General features: G+C 31.3%; 2 protein-coding genes and 1 pseudogene across 6 annotated transcripts in view; all 3 read right to left on the reverse strand.

The window, feature by feature from the left end:
- LOC145186803 (zinc finger MYM-type protein 1-like) overlaps positions 1 to 23,378 on the reverse strand; it is a 94,817-nt gene that overhangs the window by 23,212 nt on the left and 48,227 nt on the right. Inside the window, exons 2-6 of one of the 5 annotated variants that reach the window (XM_090075161.1) lie at positions 13,478 to 13,638; positions 12,711 to 13,353; positions 10,919 to 12,635; positions 10,743 to 10,846; positions 10,472 to 10,581 (exon numbers count right to left, since the gene is read on the reverse strand). The exons of 1 other annotated variant lie outside the window; for it this stretch is intronic. In XM_090075161.1, the coding sequence (XP_089931287.1) occupies positions 10,541 to 10,581; positions 10,743 to 10,846; positions 10,919 to 12,635; positions 12,711 to 13,338 (2,490 nt within the window). In that variant the 5' untranslated portion in view covers positions 13,339 to 13,353; positions 13,478 to 13,638 and the 3' untranslated portion in view covers positions 10,472 to 10,540. Of the gene's footprint in view, positions 1 to 10,471; positions 10,582 to 10,612; positions 10,847 to 10,918; positions 12,636 to 12,710; positions 13,354 to 13,477; positions 13,639 to 17,854; positions 18,052 to 23,378 lie in introns of those variants that run through there. 3 more of the 5 variants (XM_090075163.1, XM_090075164.1, XR_016448607.1) reach the window with 3 other exon arrangements.
- On the reverse strand, positions 14,943 to 17,668 carry LOC149876532 (uncharacterized). Its single transcript, XM_090075178.1, has 5 exons — positions 17,597 to 17,668; positions 17,319 to 17,396; positions 17,104 to 17,205; positions 16,420 to 16,532; positions 14,943 to 15,097 (listed from the first exon to the last, which is right to left on the reverse strand). The coding sequence occupies exons 3-5, from the start codon at positions 17,196 to 17,198 to the stop codon at positions 14,943 to 14,945; spliced, it is 363 nt and encodes a 120-aa protein (XP_089931304.1). The 5' UTR covers positions 17,199 to 17,205; positions 17,319 to 17,396; positions 17,597 to 17,668.
- LOC149876533 (uncharacterized) lies at positions 18,399 to 20,479 on the reverse strand (annotated as a pseudogene).

Genomic DNA, 23,378 nt, shown 5'->3' on the forward strand with positions numbered 1-23,378 from the left:
GTAAAATACCTTTATCTGGTTATAATAGAATAGATAGTTTGCGCTTGCGCTCTCTGCAAAGAAAGCTATCTTGTGATGAAGAGTACGAGACAGAGACTTTAAAAGCTTCTAAACAGCTATATGCGAAGTAAATTGTAGATAAAGAACAGTTCTAATATTAAAATAAAAAACGTCTATGATCAAATATATCATGGACGTATAAGAGATGGACGTGCAACTTATTATTTTTCATGAAAAAGGCCCCAGAAATCAGCGAGCCATGCGAATATCCGATCTCTAAATTTTCCGCCGTCAACAAAAAACCTATTAAAATGGCTACCGACAAATTTAAAACAGGAACTCTTATATCGTGGTATCAGTTTAAACTTATAGCATTTGTTTAATAAGACTGCTCAGGATAAAGTAACTACTTCACCCCTTGACAAAGTACTAAACAAATTGCACCAAAGTAAAGGAAATTAGATGTCATCACAAACAGATTTTATCATTTTTTTCAAGATAAACATTTGTAAATTTGGGGACGTTTTTCGTGTAATCAAAGTCTGTCAATTATAAAATAGACCTGTAAGGATAATTGATTTTTAAATGACTAAAAAAAATATAGCGAAATAAAATTGTCAAGATCTGATTTTATTCAATTCCTTGGTCCTTTATTTACCAGTCTTAAATTTGTGTATTTCTTTTAGTATTTTTTCCGATGTCGCCATCTTTTGCCTCGACCACTCTACAAGCTCCATCATATTCCACTTTGCATTGTTTTTTAGGTGTGCTCTCTAATGGGTATTTTTAATATTCATTTCATAATGCAAAACCTTTTAAAAATCTGTTCATATTTAAAATTATCTTGCAAAATGCGGCCAGATATTTCAGTGATTCTCATATCTCATTAGTTCAATTATCATTAAAAGTACATAAAAGACTATAGTATTTGTCAAATAAAATTTAATTTATATATAGCTGGTAAATCATTATGTTGGTATTAAATACTTAGTGTGTGTGTTTGTACATCTATATACACACTAATACATATTTATATATACACTATATATATACCCGATAACTCTGTGTGAAAGACTTCTTTCCTCAAGAATGCTTAACAGCCCGCTGGCTAGAGCAATTACATTGAAATTACAGCGAAAAATGACGACTTATACCGGTACCTAAAGTTTCATACTGGCGTACTGGCAATTGTCAGCCAAAATACATAATTAAAAAAAAAAGGTTTCAAAAGAAAAACAAAAAACCGTTAAAAATGTCGCTAAAAAAACTTGTTCCTGTTAATGGCTTCAAAATAGTCTTTACTATCAAATGACGCAAGCATGTAACTGTTCATATGCCTACACTTACTCATCAGCTCTTGTTTTTTCTTTAACAAGTTTGCGCTCCTAAATATGGTAATTTCAGTTTTTTCATTTAAGCATAGGGGGCATCTTCTTGTGGCTGGTTGGTAAGGTTGACAATGCATGTATACATACATACATACATACATACATACATACATACATACATACATACATACATACATACATACATACATACATACATACATACATACATACATACATACATACATACATACATACATACATGCATACATATATAAATGAAGGACTCAGCGGAAAAGTTGTCCAAGCCACAATTACTTCATTTTTAGTAAACTGTAAAAGACTTTAAGGATCTTTTTAAAAATAACAGGAAAAAGTATCATTATCAGAAAAATAGTATTTATTATTAAGACAGGTGAAAAAATACACTAGTATATCTACTAAAAAATTAGGACACTATATTACTGTGTTCTGCAATAACAAAAATGTTAGGCAACTTTGCCTCTTCAAAATTTTTAAAATATTGTTGATAAAGTGGGTTAGGCTAAATGGATGTTTTGTTTATGACTTGTTAATGATTCTTTTATATATGTAGCATGCACTAATTTATGTCTTCGTCACCAGAATCATCTGTTAGACCCAAATCAGTTGCCTCCTCGTCACCTTTAAGAGCAAGATAAAAGGGATGATGGACAGGTAGTATGAATTGTATTAGCTCAAAAAGATCACTTAGCTTTTCTCTTGTGAGTTTTCTACCATTGGGGTACAAGGGCTCAAGTTCAACATTAATAGTGGTAGATGGCCGTCCCGGGTTTCGCTTTGTTACGTCCAGCAACATGAATGTGTCACTTTCTAAATGTGTTTGCTTCATTTGAAATGAGCGTGGTGATCTTTTTTCCATTTTTATCCAGCATATCTTTAGCCATGAAACTTTTTCGCCATTTGTTAATTTTTTTCTATTGGTTATCCCACTCTCCAATGATTTTGTACTGAGAAATTCATGGGTCTCCATTTTTCTTACAATAAGTATTCGGGCCCTCTTCTTTCCACTTTTAATAAGGTGTATCCAATGATCTGGAACAAAAATTTGGTCTTTCGTTTTTTGGCTTTTTCAATCACAGCAAAGTCTCGGTCGCAGGAGGAAAAACTATGCTCTGGTACAAAAAATTTCTGTTCAATGGTTTTCAGAAATGGAGATTTGTGCAAAATATATTATAACATAAGAGACATTTTTATATTACGATTTTGTCCACCGTAACTATCGCTATACAACATTAAATGGGTCAAAGTTTCTGGTATGTGTCGAAAAACATGCTCGAGGATACACGAACCTAACTCATGAGTACCTCTAGATGCTTGCTCCTCACTCCATACATACATAAAACCTGTCTTTAAGTTTTGTGGATTCCAAGATTGTAAGTCCACACTTGCCTTTTATAGTAGGCTATTCCTGTACTAAGCACTGGTGTCGGTAGAGTTTTTTGTAAGTCGAAAACTAATAGCCTCTTGTTTGGATTTGTATGTGCATCTAGTGTATCTTCTTTCATTTTTTTTTTTGCCTTTTCAGCCATCTCTTGATGAATAATAAAGTCCCTCCTAACCGTGTTCTTTTCTTCACCCTCTGAAAGACACCTAATTTTATTGTTAAATAGATCACAATTTTGACATGTATCTGATTGCGGATGGTGAAAATGTAAATTGAATTTTGTATTGAATATGCGTCGAAATACAAAAATTGAAAGTGGGGTGCGATCATTTTCATTGCAATTGCAAACATATTTCTCGTACATCGTTGACATTCGTAAAGTTGGAGGCAAATAATTTCTGTGCTGGTTGTCTTTTCTGCTTTAGTGAGATTTGTACGTTGGAAATAAGCGAATAAATCTTTGAAGATATTCTGTGTCTTCATCACTACTTTTATTTTGTGGAGCCGATTTACCTCTGCAATCTTCGATAGGTGAACCATCTGTTTTTTTCCTTGCTAAAATATTTGTTATTGTCCCATCAGGAATCTGCAATGTGTCTTTGAAGTAAGTTTTGCAAATCTTTTTAACATTTCCACATTCATCGACTATTTGCCCTACAGGAGTTATTTGATGCAGTATACGGCCTGTGTTTTTCTTTAACATCAACAGAACCCACCACAAAGGCGTTTTTTAAATCCCAGTTCATGGTGTAAAATTTAGAAAAAATTTGATTACGGCGAGCAACTGTTATTTAACTGCTGCACTCTAGATTGCAACTACAATCTTTGTTAATAAAAATCTTTGGTTCAACTACTTTGCCCTATGATGTAACATATCCCTTCCCTGTTGACCTTTTCTGTTTCAAAATATTTCTTTTGTGTAGTTCTGGATGGGCAACTCGCTTACGACTACGTCTATGACTATGGGTTTCTCCTTGTACTTCCTGGGAAAAGCTGTCGTCCTCTCCTACTTCTCCAACAAGGTTAACATTTGAATCTGCAATGAAAATGTTAGATAAAAATTATTTTCTAACAAGAAAAGAATTCCTAACAAAGCAAACTAAATGGCCCAAGCTAGTCTAATGCTAGGCCTAACACCAATGTAAACAATCAGTCCTAGGCCATATCAATAGGACTAAAAAAATTCCTTTTATAACCCTATTTAGTTTTAGACAAATTGTACATACCATTAACTCCTGTTAGTATAGATATAGGTCTTGCGTTTTCTTCAACATATTGATCCCCAATACTTAAAACTGAAATAAAAAAGTGCATGTCAGTTTTGAAAAACTAGAAGAGGAAAACCTGCCTAAACAACATTGAGGCTAGAAACTATATTATTGTATGATAAACTAAATGAAAAGTATATCTTGATGCTGCATTAATTATATACATACCTTCGCTAACATCATCCTCTAAAGAAGTGTTGTTATCTGCATCTGAATCATCACAATCACTTTTCATTAGAAACTCTTCCAAATCTGAGCAGTTCATTTTCGCCATGCTGATTGTTGGATAGGCAACTTTTCCACAATTCAAATTTTATTTTTCTGTCAAAGTAAATACGATTATAGGTAGTAGCACTGTATGGATGGGCTTTGGGGTTTGGCACTTTTTCCACAACAAACTACATACTCAATGTACAGTTTGCAGTGATTATCCGGAAAATTTCAAAAATGTGGGTTAGACCACTTTTCCGCTGAGCCCCTCAAATGTCTTCGTCACTTTAAAAACAAATTATAGCCATGTTATATTTGGTTTACCTCTTTCATTAACTTCCATCTTCTCCTCTTACTTCAGCTTTTCAAAACCAGTAACGATTGTCCAATAAAAACTTCTCCCTCTTCTTACCAGACTTGGTCCAGGGACGATTGAACCTCTTAAAATATGTTAACTTTTGAACATTGGTCAAAATGAAAAAATCATTTAATAAAGAAAAATGAGGCCAGAGAGATGCTTTCAATACATTTCAATACTATAAAATGATATATCAGTCCATGGACACCATATATTGAAATAAAAAGTAATGAAATTTTATTTTTATACTTGCATTTTTTGAAAGTATTTTTCACTAATATCCCATAATATGCTGAACCGTTGTTTTAACACTTAGCTTTGCACAAGCAGAAAAACACTAGGTCGCAATAGGCCGCACATGTGATCAACTTTAAATGACGCTCCCATACATATATAAACTTTTAATATTAAAACTCTGAGCTCACCTCTTGAGCGCAGTAGGTGCTAAGCTTTTTGTTATAAATGATACCAATCATTAATTTTGGCTTCAAAAAACTGAAGATGACGCGTAAAGATCGGTTTTAAACTTATTGATCACTTAATCCTCGTTAAATGTGGAGAATTATAATAGCTTTTGTTGTGATCCGCTTAAGCAATATAACCCTTTTATATGTTTGATTATATATATTATTTTAAGATAAGTCAATAATGATATTTTTTATACAACTTTAATATAACGCGAATTCTAATCTCTTTTAAAGTCCTTCTTTCCTATTTTTATGCACGTTTTTTATAATGCGTTCCACATGAACGCACTTACGTAATTTGTATTACATAATTACGTAGTTATCATTCTCAACAGTTCCCCCTGTTTGGGAAAGACTTTTCTTATCAGATTAGTAGATCTTGATACTTAATGATAAAATTTCACAGGTCTATGATTTCGCTTGGGATACGATTTTCTATCAGCTTTTGTTCTTTCGTTATCATTAACTTGCATTTCCTTTTGTATAAACTCATCAGGTTTTAAAATCTTTTTTATAAATTGTATGTTACGCGCCAACTCGTTTCCTTCTTCATCTACTACAATAACTAAACTTTGCCTTCTTTCTTTAACTATGTATTTCTTGTTTAGATATTTTGAATCTAGTTTTCCTCCACGTTCATGATTTTTTACGAGAACCTGGTCTCCTACTTTAACATCATATCTCTCCTTTGCGTTGTGTTTCTCATCAAAGTACTTTTTTACTTTTGCATACTTTTTATTTTGACTTTCTCACTTCTTTATCGTATGGTGATTTCTCAACTATTATTGAAGGAAATTTATTTTTGATGTTTCTATTGAATAACAATGTGGCTGGTGGTTTTCCGGTTATAGCATGAGGAGCACATCTATAATTTCGAAGCATACATTGAAGTTCCTCTCTCCAGTTTCTGCCCATAAAGTGAGTTGTTTTTATTGTTTTTGCTATTACTTGCATGATTCTTTCTACTATACCGTTTGCTTGCGGGTATCGCGGTGTTATTTTAATATGCTTTATATCAGCATTTTCAAAATACAATTTTAAAGCCTCACTTTGAAATGGTGGACCATTGTCACTTCTTATTTTGTTAGGATAACCAAATATAGAAAACAGTCTTTCTAGTTTATTTATGATACTTGGTGCTATTGTCATTTTCATTATGTCAACAAATGGGTATCTGGAATATATATCTTCTATAACAAATAAATACTCTCCTGATGGTAATGGTCCAAATAAATCCATCGCTAATTCATCCCAAACATGTTCTGGTAAAATTGACATTTTAATTGGTTCAGGACCTGGCATGCGTGAGTTGGCCTGACATCCAAGACATTTTTCAATATGTGATTCAATATCACTATTCATAGTGGTCCAATACACTTTTTGACGCAATAATCCTTTGCATTTTTCAACACTTAAATGTCCTTCATGTGCAATTTGTAAAGTTCTTTTTTGAAGAGACTTTGGTAAGACAATTCTTGTTTCTCTTAATATAATCCCCTCATGATCAGTTAACTCATTTTGAAATCTACGATATGGTTCCAGTATTGGGTTGTCATGCCATTTACCAGACACTAATGCATTCTTTACTGCAACTAAACTGATGTCTCTTGCTGTCTCCATTTTTATATCTTCAATTGATATTGATTTGGGTGTCATTTTTGTCACTAAAAAGTTTACATAAGCCGCCACTTCATTTTCATCTGACTCATTGGGTACCTCATTTGGGATACAGTTTCTGGATATAAAGTCTGCAATGTTCTCTTCTCCCTTCTTATATATTATGTCAAAATCATATGCCTGCAATTTGATTTGCCATCTTGCAATGCGTGCATTTATTTTAGAACTGGATGAAAAAATAAACTTGAGCGGTTTGTGGTCCACTACGACCTTAAAGTTTTTTCCATACAGATACAAATGTAATTTTTCAATTGCCCATACGAAAGCAAGAGCTTCCTTTTCTGTAATGCTATATTTTAACTCAGCTGCTGTCAGTGACCTACTTATGTAGCAAATTGGTTTAATTCCAATACCTTCTTTTTGTAAGAGTATTCCTCCTATAGCATGATTACTTGCATCAGTAATTAACTGTACTTCTTTGTGCGGATCATAAAAAGCCAACACTGACTCACTTGATAACTCATGTTTAAGCATATTGAAAGCATCATTATGTTTTTTGACCCACTTAAATTTTGTATTTTTTTTTAATAGTTCACGTAATGCTGTTGTTTTTTCACTAAAGTCTTTAATAAATCTTGACACATATGTGCATAAACCCAGGAAACTACGAAGCTCACTTAAGGTTGTTGGTGGTCTTGCATTCTTGATAGCCTCTAATTTGTTTGGATCAGGATTAATACCATTTTTGGATATTTCAATACCAAAAAATTTTATCTTCTTTTGAGCAAAAATACACTTTTTTTAATTTAGCTTTAAACCTAATGCACGTGTTTTGATAAACAATAATTCTAACTTCCTTAACAAATCTTGTTCATTTGATGCATATATTATAATATCATCACTAATAAACTTTACTCCATCTATTTTACCATAACTTTGTTCCATAGTTTTTTGAAAAATCTCGAATGAATTGTTAATACCATATACTAATCTTTTGTGTCTATAAACTCCCTCATCTGTTTGAAAATTTGTGATCTTTCTGGACTCGGCATCTAACTCTAACTGAGTATAAGCTTCTTTCATGTCTAACTTAGCAAATATTTTTGAACCGTACATCTCATCTATTATGGAATCCAATGTAGGTATTGGGTATCTTTCGCGTTTAATTGCTTTGTTGATGGTTCTAGCATCAAGACATAATCGTACCGTTTTATTTGCTTTTGGTACAATTACAAAATTACTAATCCATTCTTGCGGTCCTTCAACCTTTTCAATAATGTCAGCCTCTTCAAGACGCCTTAGTTCTGCTCGAATATCTTTTCGAAGATGATAAGGATAGCGACGTAAATTTTGTGCAATTGGTTGTATGTTTTCATCTACATGCAGTTTGCATTGAAAGTTTTCTAGCTTACCATGTCCTTTGAATATATCTTCATAATCTGCAATCAACTTTAACAAATCATTTTTGAATTTCAAAGTCACTTTACAATTTGCATCAAAATAATGCAAACTATTATCTTTTTGATTTAGTGGAGATTTAATTTCATCATCAATACTTTTACACACATTAAAGTGCTGCTTGGTTTCATTTGATTTAGCCACTGTATTTACACCATTATCTTTGTTGAGCATAAAGTTTCCATTTTCATCAATTTTTAAAATATTCAGCTCCTTTGCTGTTTCAATTCCCATGATATTTCCAGCATTATTTTTATTTACAACATAGATTTTGTTGGTAGTTATTTTGTTTTTTGTTTCAATTTCAGCCTTTAAACAACCTATCAACTTTAGAGGCATTGAAGCATAGGTAAATATTACTGTTGATGATTTTTTTAGTAATAAGTTTGGATTGTGGTTTTTAATCCTTTCAAAAGTGTTTTTGTCAATCAAATTCACACTAGAACCTGAGTCAATAACCATTTTTATTATAACATTTTGTACCAGCACATTTATTGATTTTGTTTTATAGGATTGCCCTCTTTGTTTTGAACTAAATGTTAGGGCAAGCGCTTCCTCTAATTCATTTTCTGAGCTGCTTTCACTTTTGTTTTTATTATTTATCTCTTTAACTTGCTGTATTGTCCTGTAAGGTGTTTTTGAAAAACTTCTGCAACAAATGGCTAAATGATTTTTCTTTTGACATTTATAGCATGTTTTCCCATTAGCTTTGCACTCTTTTTGATGTCCAATAAAATATTTTTCGCCACATCGAAAACATAACAAGTCATTTTCTCTTTTACCTATATTTTCACTTTGATTACTTCCTGATTTTAAATCTGTTGCTTGTTTTTGTCTTCTGGAAATAGTTAATTTTTTTAAATGATCTACCACGTCAATCTCCTCTGTGGATTGATTTGTTTTTTTATTTGACATTTCTTTTGCTTGTTGTTTTGATATTTCCATGTTGCGACCAATTTCAACACATTTATCAATGTTTATTTCTCTATCCTTGAGAAGTTTTTGCTTGAGTTTTACAGAATGACATTCCGATATAAATTGATCCTTTACTGCCTCAGCGACATCTGAAAACGTACAATATTCCGCTTGTTTTCTTAACCGAGTAACAAAGCTCACAGTACTCTCCTCTTCATTTTGTTTTATGTTCTTAAAAATATATCGTTCATACGTAATGTTTTTTTTTGGTTTAAAATATTGATCGAGTTTTTCACTCATTGCATTGTATTGATCAGTATCGTTTCCATTTAGAGTTTTGTATATTTCTTTTATATCTTTTCCAGCAAAGTGCAACAATAATGCCTTTTTTTGCGCCTCTTGCGTAACTCCTGTCGCCAATATATATAGCTCAAAATCTTCTCTCCATATTTCCCAGCGTTTATCTATATTTGTTGTATCATTTTCGTTTAAAATAAATTGTTCTATACCTGGTAAATTACTAATTGCTTTTGCCATGTTTTTATCTTCGTCGCCAATTGTTGTGATCCGCTTAAGCAATATAACCCTTTTATATGTTTGATTATATATATTATTTTAAGATAAGTCAATAATGATATTTTTTATACAACTTTAATATAACGCGAATTCTAATCTCTTTTAAAGTCCTTCTTTCCTATTTTTATGCACGTTTTTTATAATGCGTTCCACATGAACGCACTTACGTAATTTGTATTACATAATTACGTAGTTATCATTCTCAACAGCTTTCTCACAGACACTAATGAATTCAATGTTTTTAAAAACTTGTTATTATTTTGGTATGTGCGTATCCGTCCTATAACAGCACCGATTTTGCAGTCAAAATCTGCAATCATTTTATCATTGCGTGCTCGGCGTATGTGTTGTAAGAATGCATTTTGTGGTGATATTTTTTAGTACTTCATATAAATTTATTTATTTTTTAAAAAGTAGAATAGTTAAACTTCATTTTTGTGTTTGTTGTTTTTGAAGTTACCATTGCTATTATTAAATTTACTGTTCTGAAAAACTTCGTTGTAGTTCAGATATAAACTTGATATCGAAGTTATGTTGAGTCTTTTTTTAAATGTGATCGGCTCAGTTTAAAAACTAATTTTTTATGTGTATGCGAAATTTGATTGAAAATTGTTATGTAGCAGACACCAAATATTTTGTAGAAGAACAGGTACCTTAGCCTTATATTTTTCGCAATATTTCGGGGATTGGGGGAAGGGGCCCGGCCCTTACAATGATTTCCTAACAAAATTAAATAGATCACGATTATAGCCAATTTCTTTAAAAACAAGAACGAATATCATCATAATAGCTTACCCAGCCAACCAACAAGTATGGGTCCTATAAGGGACCCATACGGGCGTATATAAGGGACCAGTGCCGTGGCGTGGTACATTTGGGCCCCCCCCCAAATCATTTTTTTGGGCCCTATTTTTGTGGCATCACATTACAGGATATATATGCGTCACATTTTTTCTAAAGGCTAAAAACATCAAAAATAAGACATATAAGTATAGACACACGTATATGTACGGATAATTATCAGAATAATGTTTGTTATATTATATTGGTAATACTTCAAAACCTGTAATAAATCACATATTCACAATTGTCACAGAAATGACTTGTGGCGAACTTTCATACTTGCAAATTTGTTGATTATCTCCTCATAATTTAATTTTCTTGCCACATCGTTCTCAATTGACAGCATCGCCAGAGAAGACAAGCGGTCATCAACCATTGTTGACCTATAAAAAGTGAAAAGAAATGCATAGAGCTACATCTATTATGTATAAAGTAGCAAGATTAAATATACTGACCTATGAAAAGTCTTAATCAATTTTAGCTTGCTGAAGCTACGTTCAGCACTTGCGACAGTTACTGGTGAGGTAAGGATTATGCGTAACACAATGGCAAGATTTGGATAAGTTTCTTGCAGCTCTTCTTTATAAATGTAATTAAGAAAATCATGTGCAGATTTCATGTGAGTACTTTCTTTCTCCTGTACCACTATGACAAATCGTTTTAATTCCATTTCCAGATCATCCGAATCTATATCGCCAAGCTTTGCTTGCAAATTTTTGCAATATAAAGACAAAGAATTTTCTTTACAGATTTGAATAAGATTCTCAGAACGGTATAGGAAGTCATAGAGCTCTGTGATACTACTGACTTGTTCAAAACGCTCCTTTACTGATCCCATTGACATATCAAGGAGTGGTAAAAAGAAATCAACTTTAAACTTCTGTTCTAATTGGATGGTGTGAGCTTCATCGGCACACTCGTATGAATGAATCATCTTTTTTTGTCGGGAACGCACTTCTGGAAAAATTTTTGCAATGTCCAACACTTCTGCGATTTCTGATGCTTTCATGTGTGCGTCTGAAAATCCAGTTTCACGATATCGCTGAAGAAATGCATATGTGGCCTTTATTTCACTATCCAAGACATCAAGGGAAGTTGTAGAGGACTGCAGAAGCTTACTTGATTTGTTAATTTGGTATAAAACGTCATACCAAATAACGATTGACAATATGAATGGCCATGTCATCATATATTCCATCAGCGAACATACTTCTGTAGCTGTTGCGCCATCTCTCTTCTCTAGAGCATACACTTCCAATTTTTCTAATGCCTCTAATATCTCTTTCAGGTGATAGCGAAGAGGTTTCACACAGTTTATTCTACTTTCCCATCTGGTATCGGATTGAGGCTTGACAGAAATGGGTATACATGACTTTAAAATATGCCATCGAGCAGGAGATGATGAAAAGAGTGTATACAATCTTGAAAGAACTCCGAAAAAAGTAATTGCACTGTTGGATGACTTTGCACCGTCAACAATGACTAGATTAAGTGAATGGTTTGCACACGGAACATATAGAGCTTTGGGATTCATTTGAAGAAGCCTAGCTTGAACACCCTTTGCCTTTCCTTTCATGTTAGCACCGTTATCATAGGATTGGCCTCGACAGTCAAGAATATTTAATTCCCACTTTTTTGTCTGATCTAGAAAGGCATCCAAAAGCCCTTTTCCAGTGGTATCATCTACCTTGAGATATCCAAAGAAATTTTCAGAAATGTTGATACCTGTCCCAGGAATGCAAACTACTGATCGTAGGATTATGCTCATTTGTTCTTTATGTGAAACGTCTGGCGTACAATCCAAAATAATGGAAAAATATTTCGCTTTCTTTACTTTGGAAAGGTTTTCGGCTTCAATCTCCTTGGCTAACAATTCAATCAACTCATTCTGGGTATCATTGCTCAAATAATGTTCATTAGTTTCTTTCTTCTGAATCCGACGTAAAAGTTCATCGAGCACACTATCATACTTCGCCATCAATTCAAACAACCCAAGAAAGTTTCCATTGTTCTTGGCACCAATGACCTCTTGTGAACCACGGAATCCAAGATTCCTCGCAGAAAGAAATAGAGTGATGTCTAGTAATCGTTCCAATACTGCTCTCCAAAATTTTCGCTCTTTTTGAAGCAACTTGTATTGATGCTCATCAATGGTTGTTTGATTCATTATGCCTGCAATGTTGAATTTGGTAAAATATATAAATATTTATTATATTTAATGACAAAATTTTTTTTAAAACAGTTTACCTTTTCGTAATGTCATCCACTGTTCAAAGCACCTGAGATGTGTACTTCCTGTTTCATGATCATTCAGTTTTTTGGATAAACCTTCCCATGTGTTCATCCCTTGTCGGAATGGTGAATCTGATATACCAAAAAGTTTGCAACAGAAGCAAAAAACCTTATTACTTTTCATAGAATACACAAGCCATGACCGTACAATAGTTTCTCCATTCTTCATCTGTCGTTTATAATAAGTCACTGAAAATCGTCGTCTTTCTTGATTGTGTGGAAAATCTATCTCAATTTGCTTTACACCACGTTCAACAATGTCACACCTCTGTGCATCAGAAACATTTTCTGGCCAATCAGAAGGATCATCACTGAGAAAAAGAAGTGGCAGTGTTGTGGCAGTTGGTATACACTCACAGATTGCCATATTAGAGTCTCCTTCAGCAGACAAACCAAAACAAGAAACAGAATCATTTTCTGCATTGGCTGTAACATCATTATTGGTTTCTGTTATTGCTACTGATTCACCATCAGCTTGAACTGCTGGTTTCAAAAATTGTGTAAGTTTGGGGTACTTAGTTATTACTTCCCTGGCTGCAGCTGCTTCTCTTCTCTTAGCTGCACCACTTTTCACTTTCTTCATTCCAATAATTAATACCTAAAAATAGAACAGATAGTTTATAAAATTTACTTTTAGGTCCTACTATAGTACTATACCTATTTAATTTATACAAATAAATTAAATGAAAAATAATAATGTCTCCTAAAAATAATAAACTTACCGGCTCAGCTGATTCAGCCACGCTCACTACGAATTTTGAATAATGACGATTGCGTTTCGGTTTAACCAACTACACACACATCATACAGTCAAATGAAGCAACTGACACGCAGAAATCAATATTTCAAATCGTATTTCAACTCACAATTTTTTATTACTATTCTAGAAAGTTATTAAAAAAATTAAAGAAAATACTTTTTAAAATATTATAAAATTTTAAAATGTTGTATTGCTGACGGCCCACCGGGAAATATCCCGGTGTGAAAACTCCATGTGAAATAGGAAAACTCATCTTTAAATAAACTGTTCATTATAATATAAATTTGTCAATCTAGTTTGTTTTATTTACATAATTTTTTGCATGCTATTTATGATATCATAATTTGTATTATAATTTTTATTGGTTTGTAACAATTCTATTTGTCGGTTAATATTTCTCTGTAATGTCTTCAAATTTTGATTTTATATTTATATCCAGAGTTTTAAATTGTTATTTAATCTTTTGAAAATGTAGTATGTTAACTACGAAACATGTCAAGATTAAAAAATTCCGTGTTTTTCATAAAAGTATGAGTAAAAATTTTAGAGTTAAGCTACTATATAGATACAGAAACTAAACAAGGATGTCCATTCTCATCAGTTGTTTTTTTTCACATTAAAATTGTCTTAGTAGCATTTATTTTATTTTATAGTTTGAGTATAATTGATAATTATCTGTTAAAATAATAAAATGCCATAAAAAATTTTATCATTTTTTAAAAAACGGGCCCCTTATATCTCGTGGGCCCCCCCTAATGGGGGGTTTGGGGGGCCTTTGCCACGGCACTGTAAGGGACCCATACGGGTATCCCTAAGGGATACCAGCGGGATTTGTCCCAGGGCACCATCTGGGAACCATAAGGGTTGCCCGCTGGGATGCCCATAAGGTCCCATATGTTTACCGTTTTTTTGCCCTTTTGGTTCCCATATTTCACACGGTCGCCTTCTTTGATGCCCGTAAAGATCCCTTAAACATACAATTTTTTCGCCCTTACGATTCCTAATAGGCTATCTGGTATTTCACAGGGTTGCCCGTGAAGGTCTCGTAGTTTTCCGATTTATTTTTCTCTACTTTGTCGCACACGGTTTATATACAATACGTGTTTTAATACATGCATTTATAAACAATTCATTTTTAAATGCGCCTGTACGTAATCAATAAAAATTATAAACTCTATACTTTTTATCGTTTAAACGATAAACGATTTACATGTTAATAATTATTAACATGTAAAATTTACAAATGGATGTAGGTAAAAATTAAAAATAATATTAAAATTATTGATTACGCAATTCAGCTGGATATTTGAAAGAATTTATAAAAAAAAGGAATTTTTACATAAAAAAATTCCGATTTTGGTGAACTTTTTCTAAATTTAAAAAATAAAGAGTAAACAAAAGCAGTTCTTTAAAGACGTTTTTTTGTGTCAATCTGAACTGGGAGCCGTCATTGTAGTTTTCGTAATTGTGTATCGGCGACCGTCAGGACCCCGATCTCTTGCGTTAGAAAACCATTTTGATAATTCTGTTTCAATATCTTTATTATTGATTTGATTTGTATTTGGGTTTAGTTTCACAGCACCTATAATCGCAACAAAACAACACTGTATTAAAGTAATAAATAATCTTAACTATAGTTAATATAGTTTGATATAACGTTAAGTTTACACATTTTAAGGCACATGTTAAGTGACGTTTAATAAGATTTAACAATTTAATATCTTGTAACAAGTGATCATATGCAGCATCTCCCTATAGGGGCATGCTGCATAATGCATGAACTTATACTACTTACTAAAAAAAACTTGACAAAGCAATAGTGCTTTAAACGATTTCTTTCCCTTCTGCCCTGTCAAATTAAATTGGCGAGCAACCTGACCATCAATTAAAACTGGCATCGCTCTCATGACAAAATAACGTAGATCCTCGCCTCCAATGTCTGATATATGCTTTGCCTAAAGGAAATAACATGTAATGAAAAGACATAATTGTCATTCTTAATCATGTAAAGTCACGTTTAATCACACTTCCTTTAAACAAGTCACCCTCACTCAAACTGACAACATCTTTAATCGAAAAGTTTGATATAACGTTAAATTTACACATTTTAAGACACAAGTTAAGTAAAGTTTAATAAGATTTAACAATTTAATATCTTGTAGTAAGTGATGCGACTAAAATAAGTTTAAAATCATTATCAGTCAGAAAGCAGAATTATTTTGTTTCATATGATATAAATACTTCAACATTAGATTTCAACCCATCCTAATGGCTTTTACAATGATATCATGGCATCCAATCTTAAACCCAAATTACTTTACGCAATTAATCCTTTCTAAACATGAGTTTAGTATTTTTAAATATTGAATGTTGTTTTTGTCTACACAACACAACTTTTCCTCTAATGTTTCAACTTCTGCTGTAGATGTCAGTGGCAACTTTATATCTTCAGGCAAATCAAATATTAATTCTTCACTAACTAGCATTTTTTGCTTAATAGAATGCAATAATGATGTATGCGCCTTAAGAGTTTTTTTAATCTCCTCGACATTGCTAACCAAAGTTGTTATTAAATTAAATACTGTTTGCAGGTTAGCAGTTTGCATAAACTGGAGCGTAAATAAAAAAGTTATTACAAACTTACTACAAACCATGCAATAACATGGTTAAAGATAAGTAGTTTTACTAATCTTTAACCATTATCTTGAGATTTAAAAATGTAGCACTCAAAGCAAACCTTTTTTTTTTTAAATTAAAAAAAAAATTTTATGTAGCCCATTCAAGAAATTGCTCAACTTAAAACAAAAAAACTATAAATACATGACAAATACTGATATACAAATATTAGATTGGAATGCTATAATTGGAATACTATTTAACTAAGTTGTTACTATAGGGAATTACCAGCAGTAGTAGAACTTAAAATTGACAATGATGTTGCCCTTGCGGCAGTTGAAGCAATAGGAGGTGAAAATTGTTCACTATTCCTTATGTTGAAGTCATTAGAATGTTCATCACTAATCAAAGTGGATGATATATTTCATATATTTTTTCTAGTTATCAGCATTGGGGTCATTTATAAAGGATGCCACCATTTTTAAGTCAATTTCTGACCCCCTCCTTCACAAAAAATTTTAGAAAAATCTTTGAAGTGACGTCCTTTTCTCACAAGTGACGTGACGTCCTTTTCTCAAAAGTGACGTGACGTCCTTTTCTCACAAGTGACATGACGTCCTTTTTATATTGACCCCATCCCTCCCCCTTTTGGATGACATTCTTTATGAATGGCCACATATCACTATTTTATTTTTTCTAAAAACACTTGATAATTTTTTTTTAACACAAGCTACTAAAAATACAGTATCATTTTGAAGATTGAATACTTTAAGTTTATTTTACAATGTAGCATGCATGACTCCATACTTGCTGTATGCTGTTTTTCTTAATATTTTTAATGAAAATTAATTTATGAAAAGTTCAATTCAAATTTTTACAACTTGTAAATGAATTACTATGCCATTTTTTTAGAACATTATATTAAATTATATATAAATAAATCCTGGTGTGTACACAAATAATGAAACTCACTGCAACAACTGATCGCCAACTCTGGATTTGCTGTTTGATGGGAGTTTGCAGGGTTGCTGTGGCTTTTGAATGAGAAGAGCAGAATTTACCAACATCTTCTTTCTTTTAAAATACAAAAATAATCTTTAATAATGTTACTGTCTACAGGTAACAAGTATAAAATAAATTTCCATATAACAAAAAACATATAGAGAAATTTTGTAAAAAAAAATTACTTTGGTTCTACATTAAACAATTGATCATTTTCAGATTCCTCATTTTCTGTTTCTTTCTCGTAACTGATCTTTGTTACTCTTCATCAATATAAAAATAACAAAAACAAAAGACTTTTTTAAAAAAGAAATGTAGCGTTTTTTAATATTATTAACTTCAACACAATAAAAGACAAAATTTTAAAATAATAAATTAAATTTTTTAAGTAAAATTATTGTGCTTATTTAAAATAAAAAGTTTTCATAATTATAAATAAACAAAAAAGTCATTAAATGCCTACCACCTTTTTTTGTTTTTCTTGACAGTTCCAGAACTTTCTTCTATCTCCTCAAATGCATTTTCTAAACTGGATGTATCATCTGCCATTTCGGCTTTTTGACAAGCATCGTTTAAACTTTCTAAAAATTGGTTTCAAAATAAAAAACTGGTAAAAAAAAAAAGGTCATATACAAATGTACAATAAATGAAGAAAATAAACTATATGCAAAATAAATTTACCAGCTAATCCCAGCACGCTTGCCATGTAAATGGCCAATTTATCTCTGCATCATGGCTGTTATTTTTAGCTTTAAAAATTGGTTGGGATTCTTAAATGGTGGCCAATAGCACTTAACTGATGTGCGATTTGATATCATTAACTGGACATTACTAGCATCCACTCCCTCAAGCCATTTCAATGGAACATAGTCTGTTTTGCAAGTGTTTTCAAAAGCAACAATTGCAAACATTTTTTAACTAAATAAGGTTTTTATAAGTTATAACATAAGAAATGTTTTAAAACTTTTAATTATAGTAATTATGAGTTTTTTATTAAATAGAAATAATAGTAGATTTTAAAAGTTAGCTTTTTATGGATAAGTACTTTAAATTTTTTTAATAGTTTGAATTATTTGTAAAGAAACACGCAGATAACTTGAAAATAGAAAAAAAAAACACATTATTCACAAAAACATAAAAATAAAATATGCCATTGAAAATGTAATAATACAACACTATTATTAAATACTATTTACACTAACTGTTTACATTAATACATGAGACATTTGTAATTTAAAACCAAGTTTTTATGGAGAAAATCAGCTTTAGTGGAAGTGCATTTGAGGGATTACAACAAAACCATTTTTATGTGGCAGCAGAAAACATTTCGTTCTTAATTTTCTCAATGAATAAACTATTACAAGATATGAAAGTTTTTCAACATAGAAAATAGACAGTAAAGATGAGTCAAATGGATCTGTAAAAAATGGCTCCTGACGATCAAACTCTACACAAATAACAACAGCATCAGAGTTATTTGAATCATTTCCAGCAAGAATATTTTTAACTAAACAAACTTTGTTGTCTATTGCAAAGCAGTTGTTTCCATTTTCATTGCATACTATCAACTGAGAACCAAAATATTGTTTAAATTGTGAGAGGTGGCGTAACGGCAATGGAACTGGACCATCAAAATGTTTTTTTTTTAACTTAGAAGTGAAATCAGCATCATTTGTTTCAGAGTTTTGTAAGTGGCCCTCTGACAATCTACATACAATTTGTGTAACAGGGGACTATGGACTACAGATTAACTTTTTAAGTCTTCCTAAATAACTTTCAAAAGGAAACGAAGATACATTGTCTAGCACTCTAAACCTCCGAACATCATCTGGCAAGTGTATCAGTGAATGGACGTTATATACACACTGGTCATTTCCATATAACATGCAAAAATTTGACACAAAGTACTTTAACAGTTGTTCAGAATAATCTACATAGATGTTACATAAGGATGGGTTAATAAGTATTCTAATAGCTACTGACAGACACAGAAAATTAATATACAACTCTTTAGGCAAAATGCCTTTCAAAACAACAACACCAGAATATAATAGAAATTCCCTAAGTTCTGTAGCCTTCCAATGTTTATATTCAGAGAGTGATCTAGGCTTTTTTGCAAACTCTCGAGAAGTATAATATTTAGTTGCAGCAAGTTTATCATATATCAAATATGTTGCTGCCCTTGATAATCTATGAACAGACAAGCTGTGTATCCATTGATTTAAAATTCTTTGTACAACTCCTAAACAGACCAAATGCATATAATCTAGAGGAAATCCACTAACCAAGCCTATATTTAAACGTAATACAGGAGATATGAACGAGGTACAATGATGAGCAGGGTCTTTTTTTTTCGGAAATCACAATTAGTTCACAAAACAGCAAATAGATTAGGCATAACAACTTTCCCTAGCCATTCTCCAGTTTGTACACACCTTTCACAGGAATTATAACTGTTGTGAGGTTTAATGCACTTTATAAAAGCTTGTGCCGGTGCATCACAAATAACTGCTTTTAATTTGATAGAGTAATATTTGTCATTTTTTTAAAACCCTTTCTTCTCTAGCATAGTCATTTCCGAAACTAAATCTTCCATATAATCATCAAGGGAAGTTGGTTTGCTTTTACTAAAATATACAGCAATCGGAAAGGGACACCATCCAGTATTTTTAACCAAGCAAAGTATAGGCCACAATCTATTTGTTGAGTTTTTGAAAATTGGCACACCATCTATATTAATATGAAAATCTAATTGATATATATAATTATTGAGAGGATACCTTTCGGTAAAAATAGACAGCCAATTCTGTAGGCTAATATAAAAATATTCCCCACCAGCAACATTTCCAATGTTTACACTTCGAGTACTAAGCAAAGGTCTTGCATCTTTTGGCAAATCAGGATGTAGCTTGTTTAAAAACCCAAGCAAATTGCTACATGCTGTCTGGGAAATGTTAAACTTTACTGCCCAAGAAACTAACTTATCTTTTAAAGTCACACTTTCATTGCGTTCTTCAGTGAATTCAATATTCTCCTCATCACTGTCATCATAAGTTTGAGTTGCCCATTCTGGAAAGTCATTATATTCTTCATTGTTATGTAAATCATCAAGCTGACTATTGGGGTCATCATTAGAACTAATCACATCAAATATTGGCAAATTAATTGGATCTTTTGAACTTGACATTTTTACCATATTTATTGGCAAATTATCATTATTTGCTTGAGAATCATGTGAGGTTGATACATCCAAGTTAGGTATATTCACAAATGCACTACACAATATTTCTGAAACTGCAACAGCTATCTTTCGGTTTTTTGTACGTTTTGAATAAAAATAACTCATTCCAAATAAATAAGCTATACAAATATTATACTTTGAATTTCAATTTCTAAAATTATAGTTAATTGCATAGTAGGGTAAATCAGACTTTCAAAATTTTTTATTTTTTTTATTGTAGCACTATATGTGAATAATAAATTTTATAAGTTATAGGAAATCACTTAAAGAATTTAAAAAAATTTTTTGCAATTTTTGAAAAGGTAAAATTGTTTATTTATACATAAAGCAAGGGTGGGTCATACTTTTTAAATTATTAAAATATGAAACTGTGTAGATTTAAAAAAATATATTTCCTTTATATAAATATGTGCAAAAGATATTTTTGTTTTATAATAAATTATGAAATGTGAATCCTTTTTTTATATTAATCTTAGTGTGGCTAAAGGTGTTTAAAGAATAAATATAATTGTTCAAACATAATAATGAAAATTTAAAAGAATTATAAGACTTTTATTGTCTGATCAATAAATTTCACTAAATATTAAAAATTCCATAACAAATAATTTAATGTATGATGAAAATGATATTCAGATATAAATAAAAAATAAAAAAATATTTTTAATGACTAAAGTTTTTATTTAGTTATACTTATATTTGCATATTATTGCAAAAAAAACTTGTAATATAATCTACATATCGTATAACACTTTGTTTTAAATTCCAATTTTTCTATACAACATCATTTTTAGTAAAAATACATTTGATGTATAACAAAAAAACCTTTTTTATAAAGCAACAGAAAATATTTAGTACTTAATCTTCTCAAGGCCATCTGTAAAGCATGCCTCCTTAAACTTTAAAGAGGCATGTTTTACAGATTTACTTGATTCATCATTAGTGAATAAATAGTATTTACAAAACAGAAAATATCTAAAAACCAACATATATTTGGTTTATATATATTAACTTTTGGGTATCAACAGTTTCCTGTGTAATAAATAAATGGACTAATTTTAACGTAATAAAACAAGCTATGTTTTAAATGATTGTTAATAATAATACTAAATTGCATTGAGGCTTTCCAACTTCCAGCCTGGAAGTTGTTAAGCCTCAATGCAATTTAATATTATTATTAACAATTGTTTTACTTTGTCTTTTTTTTGAGTTTTTGTTTTGTTTTGCTGGAAGTCTTCCAGCAAAACAAAACAAAAACTTAAATATAATATATAATATTATATTTGATATCAAATATAATATTTATTTGATATCATTATTTTCAATTTTCTTTTATACATATTTATTCACATTTACGATACATAAACCATAAATATTTTTTCAGAAAATTATTTGCAAATGTAAAAGAAAAGAATTAATGCAATCATGAACAATTGCATAAGCAATTTATGAATATGATAACTTTAAACAAAATACAACAAAAGAAATAAGAAATAACACATATTGCAGAGCGGTAAGCGCCAAACCATTTTGATTTTAAATATTGCTTTTTCACATCTGCCTCAATATAAATTTTTTATTTATTTCCCAAACGGGTCCAAGACAAGTCCCGCGAAAAAAGCCCCTATGTATCCCGTACCAGATTACCGGACTAATCCCATACGGTACCCATATGTTTTGGTTGGCTGGGTAATAATTTCAAAAAAGTATCCATATGGTGCACCTCTGATTTGCTCATAACAATCCCTTTGCACATGATTATTATATTATCATAACTATTATAACTATCATAATAAAATATATTTTATTGCAGTTGTTTAATGTTATTAAATAATACCACATTATTTAATAATAATATGCTATTATTTAGTAGTTTAATCTTATATTTTAATTTATTGATATTTTATTTTGATAAATTTATCATGATGATTATGAGTGAATGAGGTATCGGGTGGTGTGCATTAGATGATGCATCATATGGTCATTTTTTTAAAAAAAAAAAAAAAAAAAAGTTTAGCACGCAAATAATGTTTATGTTAAGGTGAGTTTCCACTCATCCTTTTTTGCTACGGGTAGGGAAAGGGATGGGAAAAAAAACGAATATGGACAGATCGGATGGGATATATTCATTTCCACTTGCACTGGTCAAACTTGCTTTACTTTAACTTTCACTTTTAAGTAATGATAGCTAAATAATAAAAATGGCGGTGTTATCGATTCTTAGCAGAAGAACTTTACATTTGTTATTACTGAATTATTTAAAAATCAAAAGAAGGCAAAAGTATAAAAAAAGGTTTTGGGTCAGAAAATTATTTAGAGAAAGAAAAACAAAAGGAGCATTCAATTTATTTATAAAAGATATGCAACTTTTCGATCACGAATTCTTTTTTAAGTTTTTTCGAATGACACCTACAAAGTATGAACATTTGTTAAGTCTAATTGCACCGGCGATTACAAAATCTTCCCTCAGACGCAAGACAATTGGAGCGAGTGAACGTTTAATGGTCACTTTGAGATATATTTTTGGAGGCACTTCACAAATAGACCTATCTGGTATGTTTCGAATAAGTCCGACTTCCATAGGAAGAATAATAAACGAAACCTCTACTGCTATATGGACTATTTTGTTGGCTATGGAATATATTAGCTATCCAAAAAACAAAAATGAATGGAGATCTATAGCAAACGAATTTGAGAAGAAATGGAACTTCTCCAATTGCATAGGGGCTATAGATGGGAAACATATAGTTATGCAAGCCCCTTCAAGATCAGGCTCGTTCTACTTTAATTATAAAAAATCTCACTCTATTGTTCTGATGGCTATTTGTAATGCAAACTATGAATTCACACTTGTTGATATTGGTGATACTGGTAGAAACAGTGATGGTGGTGTATTCAGAAATAGTAAAATGGGAATTGCTTTTGAATCAAAGCTATTAAATATCCCAGAACCTTATGAACCAATAGGCTCAAACGTAAAACTGCCATATGTTCTAATTGGAGATGA

This window comes from Hydra viridissima, unplaced genomic scaffold (genome assembly GCF_058129835.1).
Source record: "Hydra viridissima isolate aposymbiotic clone 2 unplaced genomic scaffold, HvirCarnegie_v1 scaffold_19, whole genome shotgun sequence".
Taxonomy (NCBI): Eukaryota; Metazoa; Cnidaria; class Hydrozoa; order Anthoathecata; family Hydridae; genus Hydra; species Hydra viridissima.